The sequence below is a fragment of the Scatophagus argus genome, chromosome 8, assembly GCF_020382885.2.
Source record: "Scatophagus argus isolate fScaArg1 chromosome 8, fScaArg1.pri, whole genome shotgun sequence".
NCBI classification, from domain to species: domain Eukaryota; kingdom Metazoa; phylum Chordata; class Actinopteri; family Scatophagidae; genus Scatophagus; species Scatophagus argus.
In genome coordinates, this window is record NC_058500.1 from 243,698 (window position 1) to 268,367 (window position 24,670).

Here is a 24,670-nt window from a genome sequence, read left to right on the forward strand (position 1 = left end):
AGAGAAAAAGTCATTCATCATCATAATGATTTTATATTTTAATGGGCAATAAAAAGATAAAAAAACAGGATGCCTCAGCCCCAGCAAACATTCATGAGTTCATAAATAAACAAAGATTGGTTTCATGTTTTCAGTTTACAAGATGAATTAACGACTGGATTTTTAAAAGGAATGAAGAACAGATTTTAATCTGGTATTTAAAACTTCCTTCCATGCTGCTGGCATCGTGACATAAAACGATTAAGACGTAACAAGCAGCATGTTACTGACTCCTAAATCTAATTCATGTTTTAGTTGCTTTGCACCGGACGGGAACCAGCAGACCGCAGGGTCCACATGGTGGTCCGGGTCGGTGAGGTCAGTAGTCCATCGTGGAGCCCGACTGAAGCTGACACTGATTTGAAAACAGAATTCAAACGACTCGTGACCTCTCGGTGACCTCTGAACAGGTGAAAACCGGGCTCTTTAATTGGCTGAGCTACAGACAGGAGAAGATGGCGGCTCAGGTGGTGGTGGTGTTGCGGCTACTGAGCGCCGCGGTGCTGCTCGGACTCCTCTCCGGCTCCGTTCCGGACTCTGAACGCGGTTGGATGGTGCTACGGCGCATGCGCAGCCTCGCCGCTCAGTCCAGGTACGGAGAGTGTTGGGCACGAGCTCTGGAGCACCTGGACGCACGTTGCAGGGACATGACTGCAGAAAGCCAGAGCCGCATCGCGCTGAGGTTCGCCGTGTGTCACCTGAGCAGGTAAAACGCGCTGAAGCAGCGCTGGTGAGCGACATAGGTGAAGTATTCACATTGTTTAGGTCGTCTTCAGTGGAAACACCACGATTTGAATTGCGTGGGGGCTGAGCTCCGCCGAGAAAGGACTGGAAGCAGTAAAACCATTCATCTGTGCTGCTTACTAGGCTTACAGCATCTTTATATTGTAATCACAAGTAAAACTATTTTCCCTCCAATATATTGAATAGTACTGACGTTAAAGATGGACAAAGAATCTGGAATAAACACGTTTTCTAAGAGAACTACGCGTTGCCAGGTGCACATTCAGGTGAAGGCAGCCTGGTTGCACTTCACCATCTCGCCACTAGGGGGCACCGGAGGGCCAAATTATCGTATTGAGGGCTGGCGAACAAAGAAACAGTTTATGCTGTTGGCTTTTGCGTCATCACAGCCGCAACCTGCTGAAAGCCACCGCTTTGCTCTGTTTTGTCTGTGTGATGTCGTGTGTTTTGTGACAAATGCAGTGAAGTAAAAACTGCAGTATTTCCCTCTGAGATGTAATGGAATAGAAGTAGAAAGTAGAATAAATGTATATATTCAAGTAAAGTACAAGTATTTCAGGTATGTACTGAGTTACGTGCCGCTGCTGGTTTTACCTTCACTTCAAGCCATCTGTCACTTTCATGTTTATTGCTGATGGTGGAAAGCTACCAATTCACTACACATTTGAAGTATTTGCTTGAGTATTTTAATATTCCTGCGATGTTAAATTTCTGCTTTGAGGTATTATCGAAGTACCAGATTATTTCCTGTTCACTTCATCTGAGCCGCCTGTCGGTCACGTGACCAAACCAAACAGCAGTCAAATGTAGAATTAAAAAAATGATTTGTGTTCATTTTGACTGATGCAATAAAAGAATAAATAAAATATTTGTCACTGAGCACAATGTGATGACTTCATGAAGAATACGATCAATGATTGGTTCATTGTCTCACCTGCTGCTGTCAACCTGTATTTCATCTGTCAGCTCAGGCAGAGATTTCCCATCATGCCCTGAGGGGTCTGAGGTCAGCAGGTGTACAGCTGGTATGGACGCTGTGGCCTTTAACACCTACACCGAGTTCTTCACCCACACCCACTCCATCTGTCACTTCCTGCAGTCTGAAGCCTGGCAGAGCCGAGCTGAGCACACCATGCACAGGTAAGATAACCTGTACAGGTAACACAAAGTTCTCAAGTGACCATCTGGGGCCCATTTCAGGAAGGGAGTTCAACGACCTCTGAGTTAATTTGTGAGCTCTGAGATGAAAAATGCTGAGTATCCAGTTTCAGAGCAGCTGATCTGAGTCAGTCCAATCAGCTCTGAGCAGGTTGACTCTGAGTTAATCACCACGACTATAAAAAGCCATCACGACTGGAGCCCCGATACTACGATTCACCATGGCAACGGCCAATGAGAATCAGAGGCCTCCTGTTTCAAGAATTTCCCTCCAGGGATTAATAAAGGAATTCTGATTCTGATTCTGATTTGTGGTCTGCAGGACTACAAGTCTTCTGCAGGCACACGCCGACTATGAGAACATCTTTGGCAGCAGCGAAGGACAGAAAGTTGGCGGGAAAAACTGCTGCTGGAGTCACAGCACAAGTTTAGTGTTTCATCACTGTTAAAATATCACCAATATCATGGCTGTACCTCACTGTGATAACATCTGACACGTTAAACAAAGTAAACATCATTCAGTGGTTATTTCAGTGTGCAGCAGCTTCAACATGATGTCCTCTTCTGTTTCATTAATCGGAGCTGAGGAAAGTGACGTTTGACTTCTACTCAGCCAACAGAAGCAGGGCAAAGCCCTGGAAAACGGGTGGAGGACCTCCACCTCTGACAGGCACAGGAGATGAGCCGAAACCAAGGAAGAAAAACGGTGCCGCTCAACTAAGGAGTCTTCGGGGCGAGACAAGCAAGCAGTGTGGGCCTCAAAATCACATCTTAATAATTACTCGGTTGTTCTCCACTGAAACGTGACTGAATGAATGAATGAGGACGTGAAGCAGCTGTTCTGCTCTCTAAAGGGGACGAGACGGACAGAAACTCTGGGTTCACTGAAAACCTGCTCCCGACCAGGTTATGTTCACAGATTAAGTTACCAAATATAAATTACCTCTCTTTCCGTCCTTACTGAAACGGTTAACCCAGAGTTTCCTTCATTTCAGGCTTAACTTAGTTTTCATTAAACCTGCTTTCTGAATCAGGCCCCAGGAGTTGATGTGTGAACCCAGCACTTTGACTGACAGGCTGACCAACAGAAGAATGAAGAAAAACTGAATGTTGTGTGCAGCTGAATGTCACTCATCAGTTGTGTTAATGTTAATGGGTAATCATTTCTACGCTGTGTGTGTGTGTGTGTGTGTGTGTGTCAGGCTAACAGAGACTTCAGCAGATGTAGCTGAGCAGTTGCAGTCCACCAGGCAGATGGCTGAGGACCTGGTTGAGGCCCAGACTGCTGCCTTACAGGCCCAGCAGGAGATTCTGAATAACGGAGAGGAGCTGAGAGTCACCCTGAGAGACTCCACCCAGGGTGAAAACAACACAGCAGCCTCAGCCTGTTAACCTGCCACCTCCACACTCGGGGAAGGTCACTGTAGTCTTTACTGCACTGGCACACAGCGTTGAAACACGTCAAACGCACGCCGAGACGCAGTGGCCACAAGTCATTCAGTGCAGCTTCAACTAGCACTTTATTATTGATGATGTAGTTGCTCTGTCTCTTTCTCTGCCTGTCTGTCTACACATCCATCTGTCTCCACTTGTCTGTGTGTCCCCATCAGGTCTGCGGTCGCTCTTCTCAGAGCTCAGCAGTGTCTCCAGGGAGCAGCAGGTGGCGCTGTCTGAGCTCTTCAACAGAGTTTCCTTCTTGCAGAGCTTCCTGCTGATGGAAGCTCACAGCCTGAGCTCCTGCTGCTACAACGCAGCTGCTCTCTGCACCTCCTACCTCCTCACCTCCACCCAGCGCTCCTCCAGAGCCAGGTAGCTCCTCCCCCTCACCTCCACTATAGACAGGTAACAGTTAACAAGTTTTATATTTCTGCGTGTGTTTAGGTTGGTGTTGTTGGCTTTGGTGTGTTTAAATTTCTACCTGGAGAGGAAGATCTACCAGTTTGTGATGAATTCTGACCATCCTGAGCACAAACACATGGTCGGTAGCTTTCAGCTGAGACACACACACACACACACACACTCTGATTGCTGGATGTGGTTGGTGTTGTGACCCTGATGTGTTTTCTGTGTGCAGGAGTTTCTCAGTGTGTATGTGAGTATATTGCGAAGGTTCATGGTGTGTGTTGGAGTGTGTGTTCTGCTGTGTGTGTGTGTTCAGTACCGAGACCCGGTTCAGCAGAATCTGCAGGTCCTGCAGCAACTCAGAGAGACGCAGAGAGGCCTGCAGGAGGCGCTGCAGCACGCAGGTGATTTCAGACAGGACTGAGCTAAGTTGTTTGATCACAGCAGCACCTGGTGGACATTAGAGGAACTGCATGTTGGAAAGTGCTGAATGGTCCCTGTCTGTCTGTCTGTCTGTCTGTCTGCCTGCCTGCCTGCCTGCAGCACGTCTAGCGGAGCAACAGGAGAACACAGACAGTCGGCTGAATGTGAAGGTGAGAGCAACAGCTGACACATCTCAGCATGGCAGCAGTTATGTACTTCCTGTCATGTGACATCTGCCTGAGCAATCAAATTTCCTCCAGAGGACATCAGAGAGCAGAAGAGGAGAGAAGCTGCGAAGGAGAAAGGAGATAAAAAGAGAAGTGGAAGAGGAGGGCAGTTCATTGGTGTCTGCAGAGAGCTCAGACCTGTCTCACCTCTCACACATTGGTCAGTACCTGTCTCACCTCTGCCCACATACTTTTGGCCATGTGGAGTGATGGTGTTTGTGCTGCAGGTCCTGTTGGTGCTCTCGGCAGCACAGTGAACAGCTCAGCAGCTGACTTCACCCACAATGCCTCAGGGCGTCGCTCCTTGTCCTCCCGCCTCGCCGCCTCCTCCTCGTCCCCTCTGGTCTACAGCATCCTGGTGGAGGACAGACAGGTCAGTCTGATCGGGTTGTTGATGGTTGTGTGTTGAACGCAGACACTTTGAGTGACTGTAGTCCTGCTTCATCCAGGTTTGAGCTCCTGACGACCACTGACCTTTGCTCTTTTCTCCTCCGTCTGTCTGTGTTTCCGTGTAATTGTCACGATCTGATTGGTCAGCCTCGTTACCACCTGCGGAGAAGAGGATCAGAGCCTCCTTCATCCTCATGCTGACCTCATCTTCCTCTGCTGTGTGTTTTAACCTGAACGCTTTCTGAATGTCAATAAAACAGAATTTTACTTTTGAAACAGGAATGTGTTGAACTCACTGTGAGGTGGTTTTAATCTCCAACATGTGATTTACGAGTTGAACTCGAATGATCTGAACGTTTGGCGGTGGAGCCCCCTGCTGGCTGACAGAAACTCCACTCGCTGTGAGGAAAACGGCAGAACTCAGATGGACTCTGTGGCTTTCACGGAGAGGAAAAAGGAAAAATCAAAACAATGCTGGAATTTTTCTCCAGTTTTCTTTTTGACTCAAATTTCAACCTCAAAAAAAAAAGAAGGAGAGAAAATGAGAAACAGGCGAGACGGCAGGAGGAGGGGAGCTGGTCTGGGATCAGCTATCTCAGTGGAGGAGGAGGAGCTGTGGTGTCGGTCTGCAGATCAGATTTTCAGGCGAAAACTTGAGGCTGGCGGGTGTGAGACAACTAAATGGCTGTCTGTCTGTCTGTCTGTGTTTCTGTTTCATTCTTTGGACAAAGTGACTCTGGAATGAAAGGAGAAAAAATGTGCAAAGAAAGTTTGAGTGAAGCAAGAGGAAGCAGGAAATCTGCGGCTGGAGGAGAAGCAGATTCCAGCTGAGTCTGCACATTGTGGATGAAGGCTCCGTCAGGAGGAGGAGGAAACGTGTCCGCCTGGACATCAGATCTCATCAGCGAGAAGTTTAAAGGTCTCTTTCAGCTTCTGTTCGCGTCCTCTCTGAGCAGTTTGAGTAGCAGGAAGCCAGCAGAGGATGTTTTTTACAGTTGAATCGCCTGATCTGGATTGTGCTGACTGACCCTGTGATGGAGACACGGGAGGTGGAGGCGGTTTGAGATGGAGATGGAGAGGAGACGATTATTAGGTTCTGTAAGAGAGGAAAAGATGGGGGTGAAGGGGGGGGAGAGAGGGAGGACGACGGAGGGAAGACGCTGAGCACCAGAAGCAACAAACTTAAACAACGACGTGTGAGCCGGTGATGAACTGAACTGAGTCTTCACAAACAGGAAGTGACCTCACTCCTGCATCCAGGTGTGGACTGACGTACCTGCGCAGGTGTCGGGATGCAGCTGAACCAACCTCGCAGCACCCTGCTTGGGTTTGGCCTTCCCCCGCTAGCACCACCTCCTCCTCCTCCTCCTCCTCCGTCCTTCTCCAGTCAGTTCAGCACCATGCGGTTCTCCTACCACCTGAGCTCCACCAACAGGACAGGTGAGTCAGCTGCAGCTTCTGTGTTTTCTGTAAGGTCACTCTGTCAGATGAGGATGCTCACAGACGAGGTGATTCTAAGCGGTGTAGAAAATGGATGATGGATGTTGACGCTCGTGGGGTGAAATCATCCGTCTCTTATCCTGTCGCCAGGTGGTCTGATGGTTTAGCAGCTTACCTGATGACCCGCCTGTCAGGGGGTGTGTGTTACTGTGTTACTGTGTGTGTTGTGCTGCCGCTCAGTTTGGTTGCTTTTCTCTTTTCTGTCTCGTCATTCTGATCACCTGTCAGAGGTATTGATTGGTGTCTTATGGCTCAGTCCAGCAGCACACAGTGACGTCTCTGGACTTACTGAACTATCGGGGCGTCTCTCAGGCCCTCAAACCGGTTGCCAGTTCTGAGTGACTTCTGTGGATTAGAAAAACAAAGCGAGCAAAGGACACGTCTGCAGGATGAAGACGTCCTGCTTCGTGTGGTCAAAGATTTAACTTCACATGATGGGGAATAAAAACAAAATGGAATGTGATCCATTTAAACAAGATGATAACACGGTTTTCTGAATATATACACTGTGTATCACTGTATGGGTCTGTGCGACAGGATATGACATCACATCACAGTCCTGCTGAAAGAAAACTAAAGGCAGCTCATCTGAACACTGATGTCTGTTCATGAAGTGGGAAAATAAGATTAACATTCACCTTCTTAGAACAGAGAGGAACTCTGTGTGTGTGTGTGTGTGTGTGTGTTGTCATGTGAGACTGTGTGGCAGAGAGACAGTCAGATTTTACTTGACAGGTTTAGGATGGTAGTAGAAGACTGAGTGTTATTAGCTTTGGAGGACTTTTATTGTGAAAGGTCCTGGTGTGCGCTTCACCTGTCCTGTCTGTGGGCTTGTCCAGGGCTGAGACAGGTGAGGGGTTGGTTCAGTGTCGCTGCGCTGTTCTGAGGCCTGTGACGCGAAGGCTCTTTGATGAGTAAACGAGCACAAATCCCACAGTTTGTTTGTATTTAAATGAATAACAAAACAATTATTCAGATGAACAGGAGCTGAAAGTCATCAGAATCCTGTTTGGTTTTGAAGGAGCTCCTGCTGGAACTATTTGTTGCTGAGCGCATGGACACGCTGTTGCTTCACGACGACGTGGTGCTAACGTCGTTATCTGCTGAGCTGAGTTCAGCATCGTGTGTCTGATATGGACGAAGAGCCAGAGGTTAAAAATAGACGACAGGAATCGAGGGAGCTGCAGAGCCGCCTGAGGGCTGATCCTGGAACAGTAGACGCCTCACTGCTCCTGGTTCTGGTTCTGCTCCTGGTGTGTCCACAGCGTGAACCCAGACTTACTTGTGGCTCCATATCGTCGTAACGCAACTGAGACTTTGATGTACGTCGCTTATCTCTGCTCATTTCCTGTCTGCTGCAATGCAGTTGGCCGTCCAGTAAGAGTGACAACCCCAAAAAACACAAATATAAATAAAAAGTGTACAACATAAAAGTGTCAACACACAAACACACACAGATGTTCTCTCTCCATTCATAGATGTCCTGGGGGGATGGCTGAGCGAGCTTGTCTCTCTGTGGGTCACTGGGTCGCTCACTGTTGTCGTGTGTGTGTGTGTGTGTCCAGATGATAACAGCGTGTGTTTGTTATTGGCCCACAGAGACAGAGAGAGCTTGGTGGTAACGAATGGGTGCGTTTGATTCGTCCTACAGTTGTCACTCTCCTCCTTCGGTAACGAGGGTGCGTTTGATTTATGTTGACAGATAGATGGATACTTTAATTATTTTTATTCCCCAAGGGAAATTCACTAATTCCAGCAGTATCTGCACACTTAAGAGAAAAAGGCCATAAATACAAATAAAAGCACAGTAAACAAAGATTAAAGAGTAAAATGTCCACTACAGAGTGTATAATGATTTAATACTTTAAGGTGCATGCTGAACAGTGTGTAGCGCAGATTCCAGTTCAGAGCAGTGAGGAACGTCAATGTGTCCCCCCCCCTCGAGTTGCATCAAAGATCTGCATAGCATGTTGGGACAGCAGCCCGTCACTGAAGCTGCTGCTCTGCCTGGAGGTGATGCTGTGCAGCGGGTGCAGCGGGTGCAGCGGGTTGTCCGTTACTGACTTGTTCATCCTGTGTGTCCAACCCAGGTGCCGGGTGGAGTTAGTTTGGGATCTGATGTGCAGCACTCGGCTCAGGGTGGGTTTCACTCTCAGATTTATGATTTCATTTTGAATGAGTCTCACTGACAAGTTTCTCGTGAAGTCTTCTGGCTGCCCCTTAAAGGCAGGAACTGCTCCGGCTCCTAATTTGAAAAGACAACAGGAAGTGATGTGTTTCATCATGGAGACTAACTAAACTTAATATGTGAGGTGTTGCATACACAGCTGGAATGGAGAGTCCTGTAGCGCCTCCCAGAGGGCAGAATTAAGAATCACTTTATTGGCAGTATATATATTTTTACATACACACACTGAATTTGTCTTCAGCAAATTACATGCAGTGAAACACACACAGGAGCAGTGGGCTGCATCAAGCGCCCCGGGGGGAAAATTTGGGGAGTGATTTGCTCAAGGGCACATCAGCCGGCTAATGGAGCTGGGGATCTGACCCAGAGCTCATATAGATTGATGGGTCATAAGGAAAGATGGCGGAAGTCTCCACTTCCTCCCACTGCACTAAAGTGAATCCAAATTATCTCTGATACGAGTACTGCCATCTTGTTCTGGTGACACCATTTGGAGCCAAAGTCTGTGCAGTGGAGATCGGGAGGAGTAGCCACAACATCAAGTTCCCGCCCCCACACCCATCTGAGCCAATCAGGAGCAGCACTCAGCTGCCATTCAGAACGTTTCAGCCCCTTTTTATCGCATCAAATAACTAATTAAAGCCAAACTGATCAGAAAAATCAACACTAGAACAAACATCAGCATGATGAGAACTACCTGAAGTGACAGAAAACATCTTTAGGAAAAATGTATCTGATGTGTACTTTGAGTTTTTAGTTTGGCTCAAGTCCCATCTGCTAACATTGAGGGGGAGGAGCTTATGAGCTGTACTGCAGCCAGCCACCAGGGGGCGTCCAGAGGTTTGGGCTTCACCCATCTTTATATTCAGTCAGTGGTCTGATGTGTACATGTATGTTATGTCGGTATGTAGGTTACATGTGATCAGAGATCTTCTGCACTGTCAACACTGCCGCTTTTTTCTGAATTTGTTGTCAAGGAAACCAAAATAGAGACATACACGCACACACACGCCCCCAGTATGTGTGGAGACACACTCCCTCCCTCCCTCCCACCGTCTCTCTCTCTCTCTCTCTCTCTCTCTCTCTCTGACGCCGCCCGCCCGCCGCTCACACACCGGGCAGCCCTTTGGACCAAAGCGAGCGGGTCTAACCCACTTCTCCGTCCTGAAGCAGCAGGCTGTCGGTGTGCCGTCGGTCTGTGAGCCGGTCTGGACCGTGCTGTGTGTGACCCGGTTTCTTCTCCGTGCTGTGGACCGGGAGAGCCGCTGTCTCCCCGCACCAACATTTTCTTTAATGACCGGATTTGTGTTTTGCTGCGCGATGTACATGGACAGAAGCAGCCTGACCAGGGGTGAGTCTGCACCGACACGTTCTGCATCTGCACCGCGGACTCGCAACCTGCTGAGAACCGTCGCGCGCGCGCGCACACACACACACACACACACACACACGCATGCGCGCAGCCGCATCTCCATCTCATCTTTTTAGGATGAAAATAGGAGTCGTGTGGTGATGTGAAACCTGCTGGTGGGGGGTTGGGAACGACGCGCGCCCACACAGGCTGCCGTGCACGCGCACACACTGACCGACATCTCGCCGCAGTGGATGTAGGCTAGTATGGCTGCGTGACACTGCGTCTGCCAGATGTGAACGAGGATGCAGTCAGATGCAGTGCGGTCAATGCGGGGATCGATCATCAACGATCTGATCAGCTCATCAACATGCAGTCCCATTGTAGTCAGACACAATCCGGTCAGGAGGTTTAATCAATGACAGGCTGAGTGTGTGCGCGTGCGCGTGTGCGTGACTTTATTGATTGACTCCTAATCCACTGATTTTAGAGGAGGATGCTGATTGGAGGCTGATGTGGGTGAACAGCAGGATGGAGGTGGTGTCAGTAATGAGTGTGTGTTGGTGAGTTTCTGCAGACAGACAGACAGACGGACACACCCCCTCCACACGCGCACACACACACACACACACACACACACACACACACAGGGGGGTTATGAAGCCGGTTTCTGCAGAATGTGTCGGTGGAGCTGCTCCATCATGTTTGTCTGTAACATGACGTTGACACACAGACCCAGAATCAGTTCTGTGATCTGATCTGGATCAGGATTCAGATGCAGACCCTAAACCTGCAGAGTCCCTGGAACCCCCTCGGTGGACGTCACGTCCTTGTGACGGACCACCAGAACCTGATGGATCTTTAGGATGTTGCTTAGTGGTGGCCATGGTAACTGAACCAGTGACAGAACCCAGAGCCAGCTGAAACCTCCACCATGACTAGAACCATCTGTTTGACCACTAGAACCCCCTCAAAGGAAGACTAGATGTTTGTTCTAACAGGATTTATGTTCTGTATGTGTAGGAAGGTTTGGTGCATACAGAACGTCCCTGTTGTCTCTGTTCTGTCTGGTTTTGCTGTGTGCAGTAGAGACGTTCTCTGACATGTCGCCTATCTGCAACACAGACGTCGCCGACATTCATGTGTGTGTCAGTTACAGTCTGTGGTGCAGGAAGGTTTCTGTTGAAGCTCAGTGTGTGTGTGTGCGTGTGTGTGTGAGCTCTGAAGGTGAAGGTGGTGCTGCTGCAGCAGGCTGGCTGTTTTAAGACAACAGTAAATCCTTGTCTTCTGTCCTCTTCAGACCCAGTATGCACAGAGATGCAGGACCTGGTTGGCCTAGCTTAGCACAAACAGGCTAACTGCATCTGACTGTCATGTGCCATATGTGTCATGTGTGCATAGCATTTGGGTCCAAGACAAATTTTCCTGTGGAGACAATAAAGTATACGGTATCATACTGTACTGTGTCACGAAGTACTGTGTCGTACTGTGTAGTACTGTGTGTGTCGTAGTGTTCTCACACTGACCCACTGACCCGTTTACCTTTCCTACCTGTTGATGTATCACCTGACCGTCTGCTGATCAGCTAACTAACTGACTGTCCTATGTTGAGCTCAGGATGGCGGAAGAACAAACTCTGATTCAGAACTCGATTATTCCCACAGGAAGGTGCGTCTTGTTGCTGTTGGATTGTGGGGAATGTAGTTTGTTCAGCTACAGTCTGCACGGACTGAACCACAGACAGCAGACAATAAAGATGACTGATCTGAAGAAAAACACAACAGTCAGTTTAATGACTGAGACTACTGACAATGACTCACATGCACACACACACACACACACACACACACACACACACAGACCACATCTGTTTTAAATTAGCCTGTGGATGTTTTCCCATGACCTCTTGCATCATGTTCACATCTGACATCTGCACACACACACACACACACACACACTCTACTGTGATGTTCTAACATTATTGATTTGTTTATGAGTTGTTCTGATGCTATCAGTGTTGTTTATGGAGTCATTCTGTTTTATTGTTGTTCTCAGTTGGTCTCCTCTGTAGATTATCTGCTGTTAGATGCAAATATTTTCACTCATTTAAACAGAAAATACAGAGAAGCATCAACCAGTCAGATCTCTAGATTCCCCTGAGGTCAGAGGTCAGAGCAGAGAGGATGTTGATCTGCTGCCTGCATGCTGGGACCACGAATGTCTAACATAGACCAGAACACGACAGTGCAGCTCAGCCTCCAGTTTGCCCCAGTGGTCACTCGCAGAACTGCAAGTGGCCCTGTGGCCCAAAAAACATATTCCTTAGACCACGGTTATAATAGAGTTGCCAGGTCACCTTGAACTGCGTACAAGGCCAGTAATGACTCTTTCTACAATTAATTTGATTCGTGGAGGTTTTATATGTGGCAGACTTCCTACAGCTGCGAAAAGCGATTTTAAAAAAAATTAAGAAAACCTTTTAGATGTATGTGTCAGGCAAGCAGCTCTCATCATGCTGAGTAGACACCATCTTTGAGTATGGAGGATGAGGATGGTGATGATGACGAAGATAATGACGATGGTGATGAGGATGATGATGATAATGAGGTTAACAAGGATAGTGATGAGGATGATGAGGGTGGTGATGAGGATGTGATGATGGCGATGAGGATGATGCTCTCTGATGTCACAGCGTCTCATGTGGAGGCAGGGTGGGTTTGCTTCAGTCTGTAACCACACTCAGCTGGAAATAGAAAACCACATCAGTAAACAGTGTTGTCAGGAGGTGAGGGGACGAGCTTCTTTGTCTATTGAAGGCAGCCAGCAGTCTGACTTATTGGCTTCCAGGTGGTTTCAGCCACTTGATTAAACCCTGTGAGAAGCCGTCCACTCTGATTGGCTCCAGGGTGAACTTCCTGTTGGTTCACAGTGTGCAGCGCCGACAGAAAAGTTTTTCTTTAGAGTTATGACTTTTGGTTGGTTTACTGAGGTGACGATCGCTGGAACACAAATGACATGTGGAGCTCAGCACTGACCAGGAAGTCAGACCAGTAAAACCAGTCTGACCATTCAGGTGGACGGTAATGTGTCTCCATGCACCATCTGATCCGAGACGTCCGTCTGGAGACTCTGTAGATTTAAGGTTCAAATGGTGTCAAAGAATCATGGGAGCAGCTGGAAATGTTCAACAAAATAAAAGCCTGTATTTTCATTAACAGAGGCAGAAAAATGTAAGTTCTTTTAGCCAGTCAGCTGCCAGGAAGCACCAAGAAGCTTCAGCTGCGACAGACCACAAACATGAGGAGTTTATTTCTGTCCAGCCAGAGACCTCATGTGGAAGATATTAGAGTGTGTGTGATAAAACTGATATGTTACCTTATATCATTAATCTTCTTCAAACTTTATTCACAGTACTGATCAGATACACGAACTGTGGCATTTATAAATCTTTCTGCGCACAATTGTCCTTGAGTATTTAAAGAAAGTTGTGTTGAATTTAACTGAAGTAGTGTGACAAGTAAACAGATAAACATAAAACAACAGTGAAGAAGTCTAAACTGAACAAATTGCTTCTATCTGTGAATGAATTCTGTTCAATATGATTCAACTGTCTCACCTCAGGGTCCATTTAGTTCCTGTTCTCGAGCTCTCTGTCACGCACCCCTTTAATTTCAGCTTCAAAAATATTTCTTTATAACTTTAGAATCTTGCAGTTTGCTCTTTCTTCTTGGTAAGCAAGGCAGATTAGTTGTTCTTCTTTGACTTAGTTCTTCTCTTGAAAATGAAGAGACTTTTATTTTGGCAGCGTGTGGGTGTGGCCATGTGATCACAGCTCCACCTGTCTCTCTGCCCCCGTCAGGTCCCTCCTCCTCCTCCAGTCCCAGCTTGCTGACTAAGAGTCTTTCTCTGGAGCCATCCTGCTCACCGTGTGGCCATCACGGGGCGCTGGACTCCGACGCTCCCCAGCAGCCCAGCTCAGATCCGGGGCCCAGCTCCTGCTCCTCAGGCCCCATCTCCTTGGAGGGGGGGCCGATGCTAACAGAGCGCCGTGGCTCCGCTAATGGCCTGTTGCTGGTCAATGACATGGGGCCGCCGGAGTCGCCAGCTACCACGATGACACCACCAAGCAAAAGGCCTCCGCTGCCTGGGCCAAAACCTCAGGGTAATAAACTTTATTTATGCTGGAATGTTTGCATTTAGTTTAATCACTGAAGATGTTAATGAGTTTATGATTTCGCAGTCCCCCCAAAGCCCCCCCACCTGCAGCAACAGGCGGGGCTGTCGAGGCCACGCCTCCGAGCTCCAGACAAGCCCCTGCCCCCACCTCCGCCCTGCAGACCACTCCCAGCAGACCCCCGGGGAAACCGGTCTCCGCAAACCCATGGCGAAGGAACGGCGTCCCCTACTTGTGTCATGTCGCTCATTGAGAAGTTTGAGCGGTGAGTTCTGATTGGTCAAAGTAGGAGTGATGTCATTGTTAAAAACTTAATTTGACTGTGTGTTTGTGTTTGTGCAGTGAGCAGATCATCGTGGTTCCTGACATCACTGGGGGCGCTCTGGGTCCTCGCCTCTCTGACCCTCCCTCCTCCCTGTCCTCCTCACGACCTTCATCACCACCACCATCGTCATCATTGCCTGCCCCTCCCCCACTTGATGAGGAGCCGCCCTCTGAGCTCAAAAGCCAGAATGACATTACACTGCGGGGTGAAGGCGAGGCAGGAGATGGTGACCTCCACAGTGATCATGATGATGAAGACGTGGCAGTGGCATATCATGATGACCTCCATCAGAAGCGTCTCTCTATGGAGTCAGGTTACAGCGCCTCAGAGAAACACCTGGAGGATGATGTGGTTGCCGTGGAGATGAGGGAGCAACAACAGGAGCAGTCATTGCTGCTCGACCAACAAGAGCTCCCTTCGGAGCACCTGTCCCTCCCGTCCTCGCAGACAGATGGCAAGCTGGCCAATCGGGACAGCGGCATCGACAGCATCAGCTCTCCGTCTCATAGTGAGGAGCTCTGCTTTGCTGGAGTGGAAGAGGGGGGCGTGGCTTACCCATGCAGTCCCGCCCTCCTGCCCCGCCTCTCAAGCTTATCCTCATACGCTGGAGAGGGAGGAGAGGGCGAGAGCGAGGAGATGCAGGGCGGAGCCAGGAGGAGGAGGGAGTTCTCCGAGGAGGGAGACAGTGACCTGGAGGAGGAAGAGGCGGAGCTAACTCTGATGCTGCCTCCGCCCAAGACAGACAGACAGGACTCCACTGAGGTGAGACAGGAAGAGAGAGAGAGAGAGACAGGCTGAATGTTCAGACAACAGCACCACCTGCAGTCAGCAGTTCACATAATGTCAGAATGTTCAGAAACTGAACAACAACAGCTTTTTATACCATCTAGAATTTTAACATGAGGCACTGTGGTGTGTGAGGAGTTTAGAATGAAACACCACCACACAGAATAAACTGAAGCCTAAAGCACACAGACGGACTGATGATGTCATCAGAATCAGAGATGACATCAGCACAGACATAAGCTGGTGAATGATTACATTTTCAGGTTGTGTATCTCATCCTCGTGAATGTGACTTCTCAGGAACGTTTGAGTCCATCTGGACTCAAAGATGAACTGATTAGAATCTGGAGGTTGAAGGTCACACACATGTCTAACACGATGAGATAATGAAGTGATGACACTTTCTATCCAAAAGGTCAAAGGTCAGCTTCACTATGACATCATTATGTTTCCTGTCTATCATTCAGCAGCAAAACTCAGGAACTGGAGGACAGACTGGGACCAGCTTTCACATGTGGTCAGAGACTGAACTGGTGACTCTAATCTTGAAACTGTATTGAACCAACCGGTCAAGGCAGATGGCCGCCCATCTTGAGTCGGGGTCTGCTCCGAGGTTTCTGCCTTCTAAAAGGCAGTTTTTCCTCTCCACTGTCGCCAAGTGCTGCTCAAGGGGGAATGTTGGGCTCTCTCTATTTACAATTTAATTAAAGAGTTTGGTCTAGACCTGCTCTAGTTGGAAAGTGTCGTGAGATAACTTTTGTTGTGAATTGGCGCTATATAAATAAACTGAATTGAATTGAATTATTGATTGTGTAGATCTCCACACGTGGTCGTAATGTCTTCACCACATATAATCTAGTCTGGACAGACAGGGGTGGAACCTGAACCTGATTGGTTGGTGTGTTGGTTCATTTAGTGTGAAGCTCCGGATGTGTGACACTGGCTGTCTCTCTGTCCAGCTTTCTGTCCAGCAGAGGGTCTTCAACATCGCCAATGAGCTGCTGCACACAGAGACTGCATACGTCTCCAAGCTCCACCTGCTGGATCAGGTGAGACACCTGCTGAGGACTTTCTCTAACAGTCATGGTTGAGTTTGTGTCTGACCCTGCGTCACTTGTTTTTCCTCCTGCAGGTTTTCTGTGCCAGACTCCTGGAGGAGGCTCGCTCCCGCTCCTCCTTCCCCTGTGACGTTGTTCAAGGAATCTTCTCAAACATCTGCTCCATCTACTGCTTCCATCAGCAGTTCCTGTTGCCGGCACTGCAGAAACGGATGGAGGAGTGGTGGGAATGATTTTTTTCTTCTTCTCCTGCAGCGTCTCCTCCTGAGGAGTTGACTTCATTCTTTGTTGTCTGCAGGGACTCAAACCCGCGGATCGGGGACATCCTGCAGAAGCTGGCTCCCTTCCTGAAGATGTATGGCGAGTATGTAAAGAACTTTGACCGAGCCATGGAGCTGGTGAACACCTGGATGGAGAGATCAGCTCAGTTCAAGACAATCATCCAGGAGATTCAGGTCCAGACTGACTGATGCTGCTACAGCTGTCAGGTGGTAGTTTGTCTGTTTGTGTGTTCATGTTTGTGTTGTTGTTGTGATGCAGAGGGAGGAGCGCTGCGGTAACCTGACACTACAGCATCACATGTTGGAACCGGTTCAGAGGATTCCTCGCTATGAGCTGCTGCTCAAAGACTATCTGCATCGTCTGCCGGAGGACGCCCCAGACTACAGGGACGCCCAGAGTAAGTAAAACCAACAAACACAAACAGTTTACAGGGCTTCCATTCACACTTTATTTGTAGTCTTCGAGAACCAGAATCCAGGTCCCTACTGGGCTCGACACCAATTCAATTCAATTCAATTCAGTTTATTTATATAGCGCCAATTCACAACAAAAGTTATCTCATGACACTTTCCAATTAGAGCAGGTCTAGACCAAACTCTTTAATTAAACTGTAAATAGAGAGAGCCCAACATTCCCCCTTGAGCAAGCACTTGGTGACAGTGGAGAGGAAAAACTGCCTTTTAGAAGGCAGAAACCTCGGAGCAGACCCCGGCTCAAGATGGGCGGCCATCTGCCTTGACCGGTTGGGTTGAGAGAGAGAGAGAGAGAGAGAGAGAGAGAGAGAGAGAGAGAGAGAGAGAGAGAGAACAAGGGAGAGAGGCAGAGGGGGTGGGGTGTGAGAGAAGGAGCACACCAGCAGAGATGCATAGCAGCAGTAATAATACCAGAAGTATTGGAATGTAGATAATGATAATGACAGTGAAGTATACAGAAGGTATTATGGTGATTTTGATAACAATAGTAGTAACAATAATGGTAGTAGCTGTACTGAGTCGTAACAGATTTAAATCAGATTATGACTAAACAGTAGTAATTGCAGTAGGTTTTGAGCAGGACGACAGCAGGACCGCAGCAGGAGGTCCAGTCATGATCGATAGGAATCTGCGGGACAAGAAAGCACAAGGACTCCAGGGAAGAAGTTGAGTTAGTAATATGCATTAATGGGACATGAATGTGTGCAGAAGGAGAGGGAGAGGAAGAAAGAGCTCAGTGCGTCATGGGAGGGCCCCCGGCAGTCTAAGTCTATAGCAGCATAACTAGGGGCCGGCCTAGGCCAGCCCTAACTATAAGCTTTATCAAAGAGGAAAGTTTTTAGTCTACTCTTAAATATAGAGAGGGTGTCCGCCTCCCGGACCGAAACCGGTCTGGTTCCATAGTAGAGGAGCTTGATAACTAAAGGCTCTGGTTCCCAATCTACTTTTGAGGACTCTAGGAACCACAAGTAGCCCTGCATTTTGGGAATGCAAAGTTCTGGTGGGATAATAGGGTACTATTAACTCTTTAAGATAGGATGGTGCCTGACCGTTCAGGGCTTTATAAGTGAGGAGGAGAATTTTAAAATCTATCCCGAATTTTACAGGTAGCCAATGTAGAGAAGCCAGAACAGGAGAAATATGATCTCTCATGCTGGTTCTTGTCAGTAGTCGTGCTGCAGCGTTCTGGATTAGCTGGAGAGTCTTTATGGATTTATTGGGGCAGCCTGATAGAAGGGAGTTACAGTAATCCAGTCTAGATGTAATGAATGCATGGACTAATTTTTCTGCATCTTTCTGACTCAGGATGTGCCTAATCAGCCACCAGCCACCTACGGCACCAAAATGAGTGTCCAATTGGTCAAAGTAGGTTTTCAGTTTGCGCCACTGCATCACTTGGCTCTGCTTTTGGTCTATAATCGTCCCTGAAGCAGGCTGAGGACAGAGGAAGCTGTCTGATGGCTGTGAGGTTGACTTCTTGCAGCCACCAGTGAACAGTTACCTCCTGCAGAACTTCAGGACACAAGCAGAACCAGCTGCATGAGGTGGAGCGGCTGGATGAAAGTCAGTTCTTTAGATGCCCAGTATCACCCAGAGTCACACTTTGCCTCATAGAGCTTTACAGTCAGTCCTCAAAGCCTCCTTTCAGACAGACAGAAATAGACTGGTGAAACGGTTTCTGCTTCAGTTCCAGATCATTTCATTCAGGTTTAAACAAATCTCTTATGAAGACTCACGGGGAACTGTTGAGTGTTAAACCAATGGTAGAGGGCACTTCAGGTCCGTAAAGGCTCTTGAGCGTTGTGTCTTCCATCACAGAGTTTTAACACACATCGTATGTGTCTTCAGAGTCCCTGGAGCTGATCGCCACAGCAGCTGAACACTCCAACGCCGCCATCAGGAAGATGGTAAGAGACCTTCACACAGTCAGCCATCATCCTCCTGATGTGACCACATCTGATGGTCGGCTTGTCTTTAGGCCTCACTTCATCTCTAATTCAATAACTGCCTTGTCAAAAAACCACAGCCTCCTATGTTTAGTGATGTCAGCAGGATCCATTCAGTCTTCAGCTCAGCTCTTCAGTGTGCCTTTTTCCATCCTTCAGTCTCGTATAGATCAGGTCTGTCTGAGGAAGATGTCCCGATGTCACAGTGTTAGACTCACTGTGTCCCCTCCCTGTGATGTGTCCACAGTTAGACCAGCGAGAAATGGCGGGTCCAGACTGTGTCAGTGTTTACTCACTGAGCTGTGACAAAGTCTAGGTTATAAGACAAGGTGAATAAACCAACAGGCAGATTAACAAGTCAATGTGGACACATTTCCTCTGAATGGGGACACCACTCCAGATCCAGGACTTCATGTTGGTCTTTCTGGGGGCATTTGTTACCTCTTGTCTTTCTCCATACACCAATATTTTCACTTCAGATCTCAACGTCAGAACAATATTTTATCTTTTGTGTTTAATGTCTGACATTTATGGACATACCTGAAGGGTCCTCACCTGACTGTGTTTGTCTCCCTGTCAGGAGCGAATGAGGAAGCTGTTAAAGGTGTACGAGTTGTTGGGAGGAGAAGAAGACATTGTTAGTCCGACAAATGAGCTCATTAAAGAGGGCCACATCCTTAAACTGTCCAACAAGAACGGGACTACACAGGACAGATACCTCATACTGGTACTCCTCTGCCTGCTACTCTGCTGAACTCTGCTGTCCCGCTGATGAAGTAGTAACCAGAGTCTCTCTCCGCAGTTTAATGACCGCTTGCTGTACTGCGTCCCAAAGCTTCGTCTGATTGGTCAGAAGTACGGTGTCCGAGCCCGTATCGATGTGGACGGCATGGAGGTGAGACATCATTAGCTCATAAACACCACTGATTACTGATGGACATCCACCATCTGACTAAATACGTCCTCCTGTCTGTCTCCCCATCCAGCTGAAAGAGACCAGCAGTGTTGCTGTTCCCAGGACTTTTCTGGTGTCTGGAAAACAGAGATCACTGGAGCTGCAAGCCAGGTACACACACACACACACACACACACACACACACACACACACATACACCAGTCCTCCTCACAGACTGGCTGTTTTCTGACTGTTTTTCTGTTGCTGTGTCTCTGTAGGACAGAGGAGGAGAAGAAAGACTGGATTCAGGTAAACACAGGACACACACACTGCTCACCTGGCTGCAGTGATGTCCAGGTGTACTGCAGGACTCTATGACATCACTGTGGTGCTCAGAGTCAACCAGCGTCACCAACAGTAGAACCAGCAGGCTCTACTTTGGTTCCATACTCATATTTCAGACAGGACCGTGTGAGTACAGGGCAGACCCGAATGCTTCAGGCTTCTGCTGTTGCCATGGTGAACGTTGCCCAAATCTGTAACAGAGGAGATGTTGAAAACAATCAAAAGACTGATAAAGAGTGATAAATCATTTAAGTCATCTTTAAATCTTCACACATTAAAAACTAGCGATAGAGAATTTCTGCTCCTGCAAGTCCAGGACTGTGGCACACTCTTATCTCCACGCCCTGAATGCATCACTGAGGTGCTGCTCCGCCTCACTTCCCATTTGTCCCAGTGGTCACTTGTGGTATTGCAGTGAAAAAATTTCCTGTGGCCCCAAAAATCATTTTTACACAGACCTCCATAATCAAAAGACATCAGTGAAACTGTTGACAGGACACCTGCAAACAGTCAGTTATGGATTTTATGTTACGTTATATTATGAATCTGTAAAGGTACAGGTACAGGTAAATACTGACTCCTGCTCCAAACCTCCATCCCCTAGTCACCTATAATTGTCAGTGAAGCTTCAAAGCCCCAAAGAATATCCCCAGGACAGCCCAGCTGGCCAACAGTGGACAAGCAATCAATGTTTTATTGACTATAGCCTTAGTTTGTGTGTGTGTGTGTGTGTGTGTGTGTGTGTGTGTGTGTCATCAGGCCATCCAGGCGACCATTCAGAGACACGAGCAGACGGTCGAGAGCTTCAGACATCTGAGCTGCTCACTGCGAGATGAAGAGTCCACACCGCCCCACTCCCCGGTAACAGCTAACATCTGTTGGCAGATAAGAGCCGTCAGACGATTGGACGAAGCGTCTTTAACTTCAGAGGTGTTGCAGTAACGTTCTGTGTTTCTGTGTCTCACAGAGCTGTGTGGAGCTGGGAAAGAGAGCTCCGACGCCCATCAGAGAGAAGGAAGTCACTCTGTGCATGAAGTGTCAGGAGCCGTTCAACTCCATCACCAAAAGACGCCATCACTGTAAAGCCTGCGGACACGTACGTTCACGTTTCTCATGTGACCTGTGTGATATGCGTGTAATGAACAACACGGCTCGGGGTCACAGATGTGTGATGTCAGTATTTGTCTACTGGGTCCAGGTGGTTTGTGGAAAGTGCTCTGAGTTTCGCGCTCGTCTGTCATACGACAACAACCGAACCAACCGTGTTTGTGTCGACTGCTACGCCATGCTGGTGGGAGTGTCACCCTCGCCTGGCATGCTGACCAGCGGCACCCACAGGAGGCGCTCCATCCTCGAGGTTAGTGTGATCATCATCACAGCTCCATACCAGCTTTTGGGTTCACAGATTTCTTTTCCAGAGTCCACTTTTCTTAAGTACTACACTGAAAACTTTTGTGATAAATGATTTCATTTTCTCTCATGGTAAGTCTTTCAGAACACTGACGCTCTTGCCTTCTCCTGTTGCCATAGAAACAAGCCTCCCTGGCAGCAGAGAACAGTGTGATTTGTAGTTTTCTTCACTACATGGAGAAAGGAGGAGGACGGGGCTGGCAGAAGGCCTGGTTCGTCATCCCTGAAAATGAACCACTGGTGCTTTACATCTACGGAGCTCCACAAGTGCGTTCAGCAGCTGCATGGTCATACTGCTACCGCCCCCTGCAGGCTGCAGTGCTTATTACAGCCACCACAAACATCACTGCAGTATTTTGATGGGTGGAGGAGTTATGTGTTCACACCAAACACAAAGCTAATTTTAGCCTGACATTAAACATTAATCACTGTAAACAGCCATAATGTCATACTCTATGTTACTCGTAAGTTAGTGAGTAGTGTTTGAATTTAGTTCAGCCTCTAACTGAACTCAGACTCTCCGTCTTCTTTTTCAACTCTCCTATCTGTATGTTCATGAAGTACATTTTGCCTTTGTTCAGCAGTCAGTATTACAGTACAAAAACACCCAGCAGCGGATGTCTGATCTGTAGCTCCACGCTCGCTGCTTTTCTTTCCTTTGTTACCCTTGATGCACTCTGAGTCTTCATGTAGAAAATAATGGAATGTATTTATGATTTACTTACCAGGACGTGAAGGCGCAGCGCAGCGTGCCTCTGATTGGCTTCGAGGTCTCTCTTCCTGAGTCATGTGACCGCCTCGAGCGACGCCACGCCTTCAAGATCTCCCAGAGTCATCTGACCCTGTTCTTCAGTGCCGAGGGGGAGGAGCTACAGCAGCGATGGATGGAAGTCCTGTCAAGGGCCGGGAGGGGGGAGGAGCATCCAGTTCACAGGCCAATCGTGGAGAGTCTGGACGAGGAGGGGGAGGAGCTGGCAGCTGCAGCGGAGGGGGAGAACACATGATTTTGTTGAAAAGGGAAAAATGGAGGGGTCATTAAATGAAGACCAGTCCTTATTGGAAGCCAGTACCAAACCAGTACATACATTTATATCTGATATTCAACACACACACACTGTGTATTTAAAGTTGCGTGGTTCATCTGCATGATTCCCACTCACTGTCAACACAAGATGGCGTCTCTCTCTGTCTTTACCTGTGTGATAACGCATGGAGGTGGGCGGTTCTTCTTCTCACAGTAAACCTTCCTTTTTACCAGGAACCTCGGAACTGTGAAAACTGACCCCAAATTTACAAGTGAATATAGACTTTTCCATTCAGATCAACAAAACAATCAACAACAAAGCACATCAAACTCATCAAATAGAAAACTTTCTATTCTGCATTGTTTTCAGGAGCCCAGTGCATTTTATTGGTTCACTCACACACTCAGTGCTGTTATTGGCACGTTCTGTGTGCTCGTTTACATGTTTTTCCCCTGCATGGCACCACAAAACAGTCAAAAATTACAGGAGACAACCTCAAGAAGGTTAAAAAACATCATGACACTGGACGATCAGTGTGGACACACCAGAGTTCATTTCCTGTCACAGAGCTGCGATCAGGTTCGAAGGTCTTTGTTCTTTTGACCGCCGCTGTGTTCCTCTGTTCATCTACCAAATCACAACTGTCATGCGTCACTCTGCAAACACGAGTGGAACCGATTTACAAGCACATAGAAACACATGTTGGAGTCAAACTGGACAAATGGTCGCATCCCACCTGAGAGCTGTGGAGTGGGACCTCAACCTGATAGGACTGCCCATGAAATAAGAGATTCAAGAAGAAATTCTTCTCTGTCTTTAAGAGATAAAGATTAAATGGTGCTGGTTTCCTGAAAGATGCCAACAGGAAGTTGATATCAACTATTTGACTCTTGAAATGACAGAAGAAAGAGACTTTTAAACATGACAAGAAAAAGACTGAGGTGACCTCGTTAAATGCACTTAAAAAACAATGAGATTTGAATCCCAAATTTCCCCTGAAGAAAAACCCTTAATTAATCTTCCCTTTGTTGGATTTTTAGCTTGACTCTCACTGGCTTTGCTGCTGTCTGTAAGGAAACTACATTTCCCAGCAGCTTCTGCTCTGAGGGTTTCACTGAAGTCGTTCGTCACAGTCCTGATGATATCTCGCTTAGAGATACAGTTTATCCACACAGTATTTAATAATTTATGAATTATATACTGTATTTTAGTAGTATTTCTCTGTCAGAGGTAGTTTAATCTGCTCATTCAAAAAATGGAGCAAAGGAACTGGGACCACTCGATTTTATAAGAGTTTAACAGAGAAATGACAAATTATTAAAACCGTCATGCGTTCAGGGCTGTGTTCTGCCTGATGAATTTAAGATGGAATCATCTTTGTTAAAGCCCCAAAAGTTCCAATTCACTGCTTTTTATTTATGGATATCTGTCAAAGTATTGAAACTATAAATTAAAACTTTGACCAACAAGGTAAAAATAACAACTCATGTCATTTTTATTTATTATTTTATTTTAATCATCACACATTATGAACTGATACTTAGTGTCTGGAAAAGTCAAAATTTTAATTTCATTATCTCGCTTCATTACTTTTCATAAACTCTGATTGTGATTTAAGCGGTCCTACCTTCCTAATTTTGACTCAGATTGTGACATAAAAAGTCAAAATGTAATTACGCAGAAGAAGGTCAAAGTCAGAGTTTTATTGTCATTCCTGACATTTAACTTACTTTGTCTTGTTTGGGCCTCTATATAAAGTGATGAGGCGTCAGCTGTGAGGTGGTTGATCACTTGGGGGCTCAGTTTGATGATGTTACAAAAACCATCACATCTGCTGAGCTCAGTTTTCAATGTCCACTTAGCGTCAGCTGACCTGATTTTTGATTTTTTGAAGGGAAAGCATTTCCAGACAAAGACATGGAGTATTTTTGACAGGACCATCGTGTCGAGACTCAACACTGAAAATCTCCACGTCTGATGGACTCAGTGGCTCTTGAATGTTGGAAATGAATCCAGTGGTTAGACAGAGTCTATCTGAACGGAACCTAAAACACAAAGACTTTAGTTGTTCTCGTTATCTTCACTTCCAG

At 47.4% G+C, this 24,670-nt stretch overlaps 2 protein-coding genes across 4 annotated transcripts; both read left to right on the forward strand.

Moving 5' to 3' along the window:
* The first annotated feature begins 462 nt into the window (after positions 1 to 462).
* On the forward strand, positions 463 to 5,099 carry LOC124063466. Of its 2 annotated transcripts, none has more exons than XM_046397155.1 (10): positions 463 to 745; positions 1,750 to 1,923; positions 3,144 to 3,301; positions 3,552 to 3,750; positions 3,823 to 3,919; positions 4,016 to 4,187; positions 4,327 to 4,376; positions 4,467 to 4,593; positions 4,661 to 4,806; positions 4,971 to 5,099. In XM_046397155.1, exons 1-10 carry the CDS (start codon positions 495 to 497, stop codon positions 5,022 to 5,024), a joined length of 1,428 nt encoding a protein of 475 aa, XP_046253111.1. In that variant the 5' UTR covers positions 463 to 494; the 3' UTR covers positions 5,025 to 5,099. The 2 variants fall into 2 exon arrangements, with proteins under 2 accessions (XP_046253111.1, XP_046253112.1); XM_046397156.1 differs by having other exon boundaries at positions 4,100 to 4,187.
* Positions 5,100 to 5,935: 836 nt separating this feature from the next.
* On the forward strand, positions 5,936 to 24,014 carry fgd1 (FYVE, RhoGEF and PH domain containing 1). 2 transcript variants are annotated; one of them, XM_046397542.1, is made up of 18 exons: positions 5,936 to 6,263; positions 13,722 to 14,024; positions 14,103 to 14,301; positions 14,379 to 15,123; positions 16,106 to 16,195; positions 16,279 to 16,427; positions 16,503 to 16,659; positions 16,745 to 16,883; positions 18,808 to 18,866; positions 19,486 to 19,632; positions 19,708 to 19,800; positions 19,892 to 19,971; positions 20,079 to 20,109; positions 20,905 to 21,006; positions 21,113 to 21,241; positions 21,344 to 21,502; positions 21,676 to 21,822; positions 22,284 to 24,014. In XM_046397542.1, exons 1-18 carry the CDS (start codon positions 6,116 to 6,118, stop codon positions 22,557 to 22,559), a joined length of 3,153 nt encoding a protein of 1,050 aa, XP_046253498.1. In that variant the 5' UTR covers positions 5,936 to 6,115; the 3' UTR covers positions 22,560 to 24,014. The 2 variants fall into 2 exon arrangements, with proteins under 2 accessions (XP_046253498.1, XP_046253499.1); XM_046397543.1 differs by lacking the exon at positions 5,936 to 6,263 and adding an exon at positions 9,602 to 9,862.
* Positions 24,015 to 24,670: the final 656 nt, after the last annotated feature.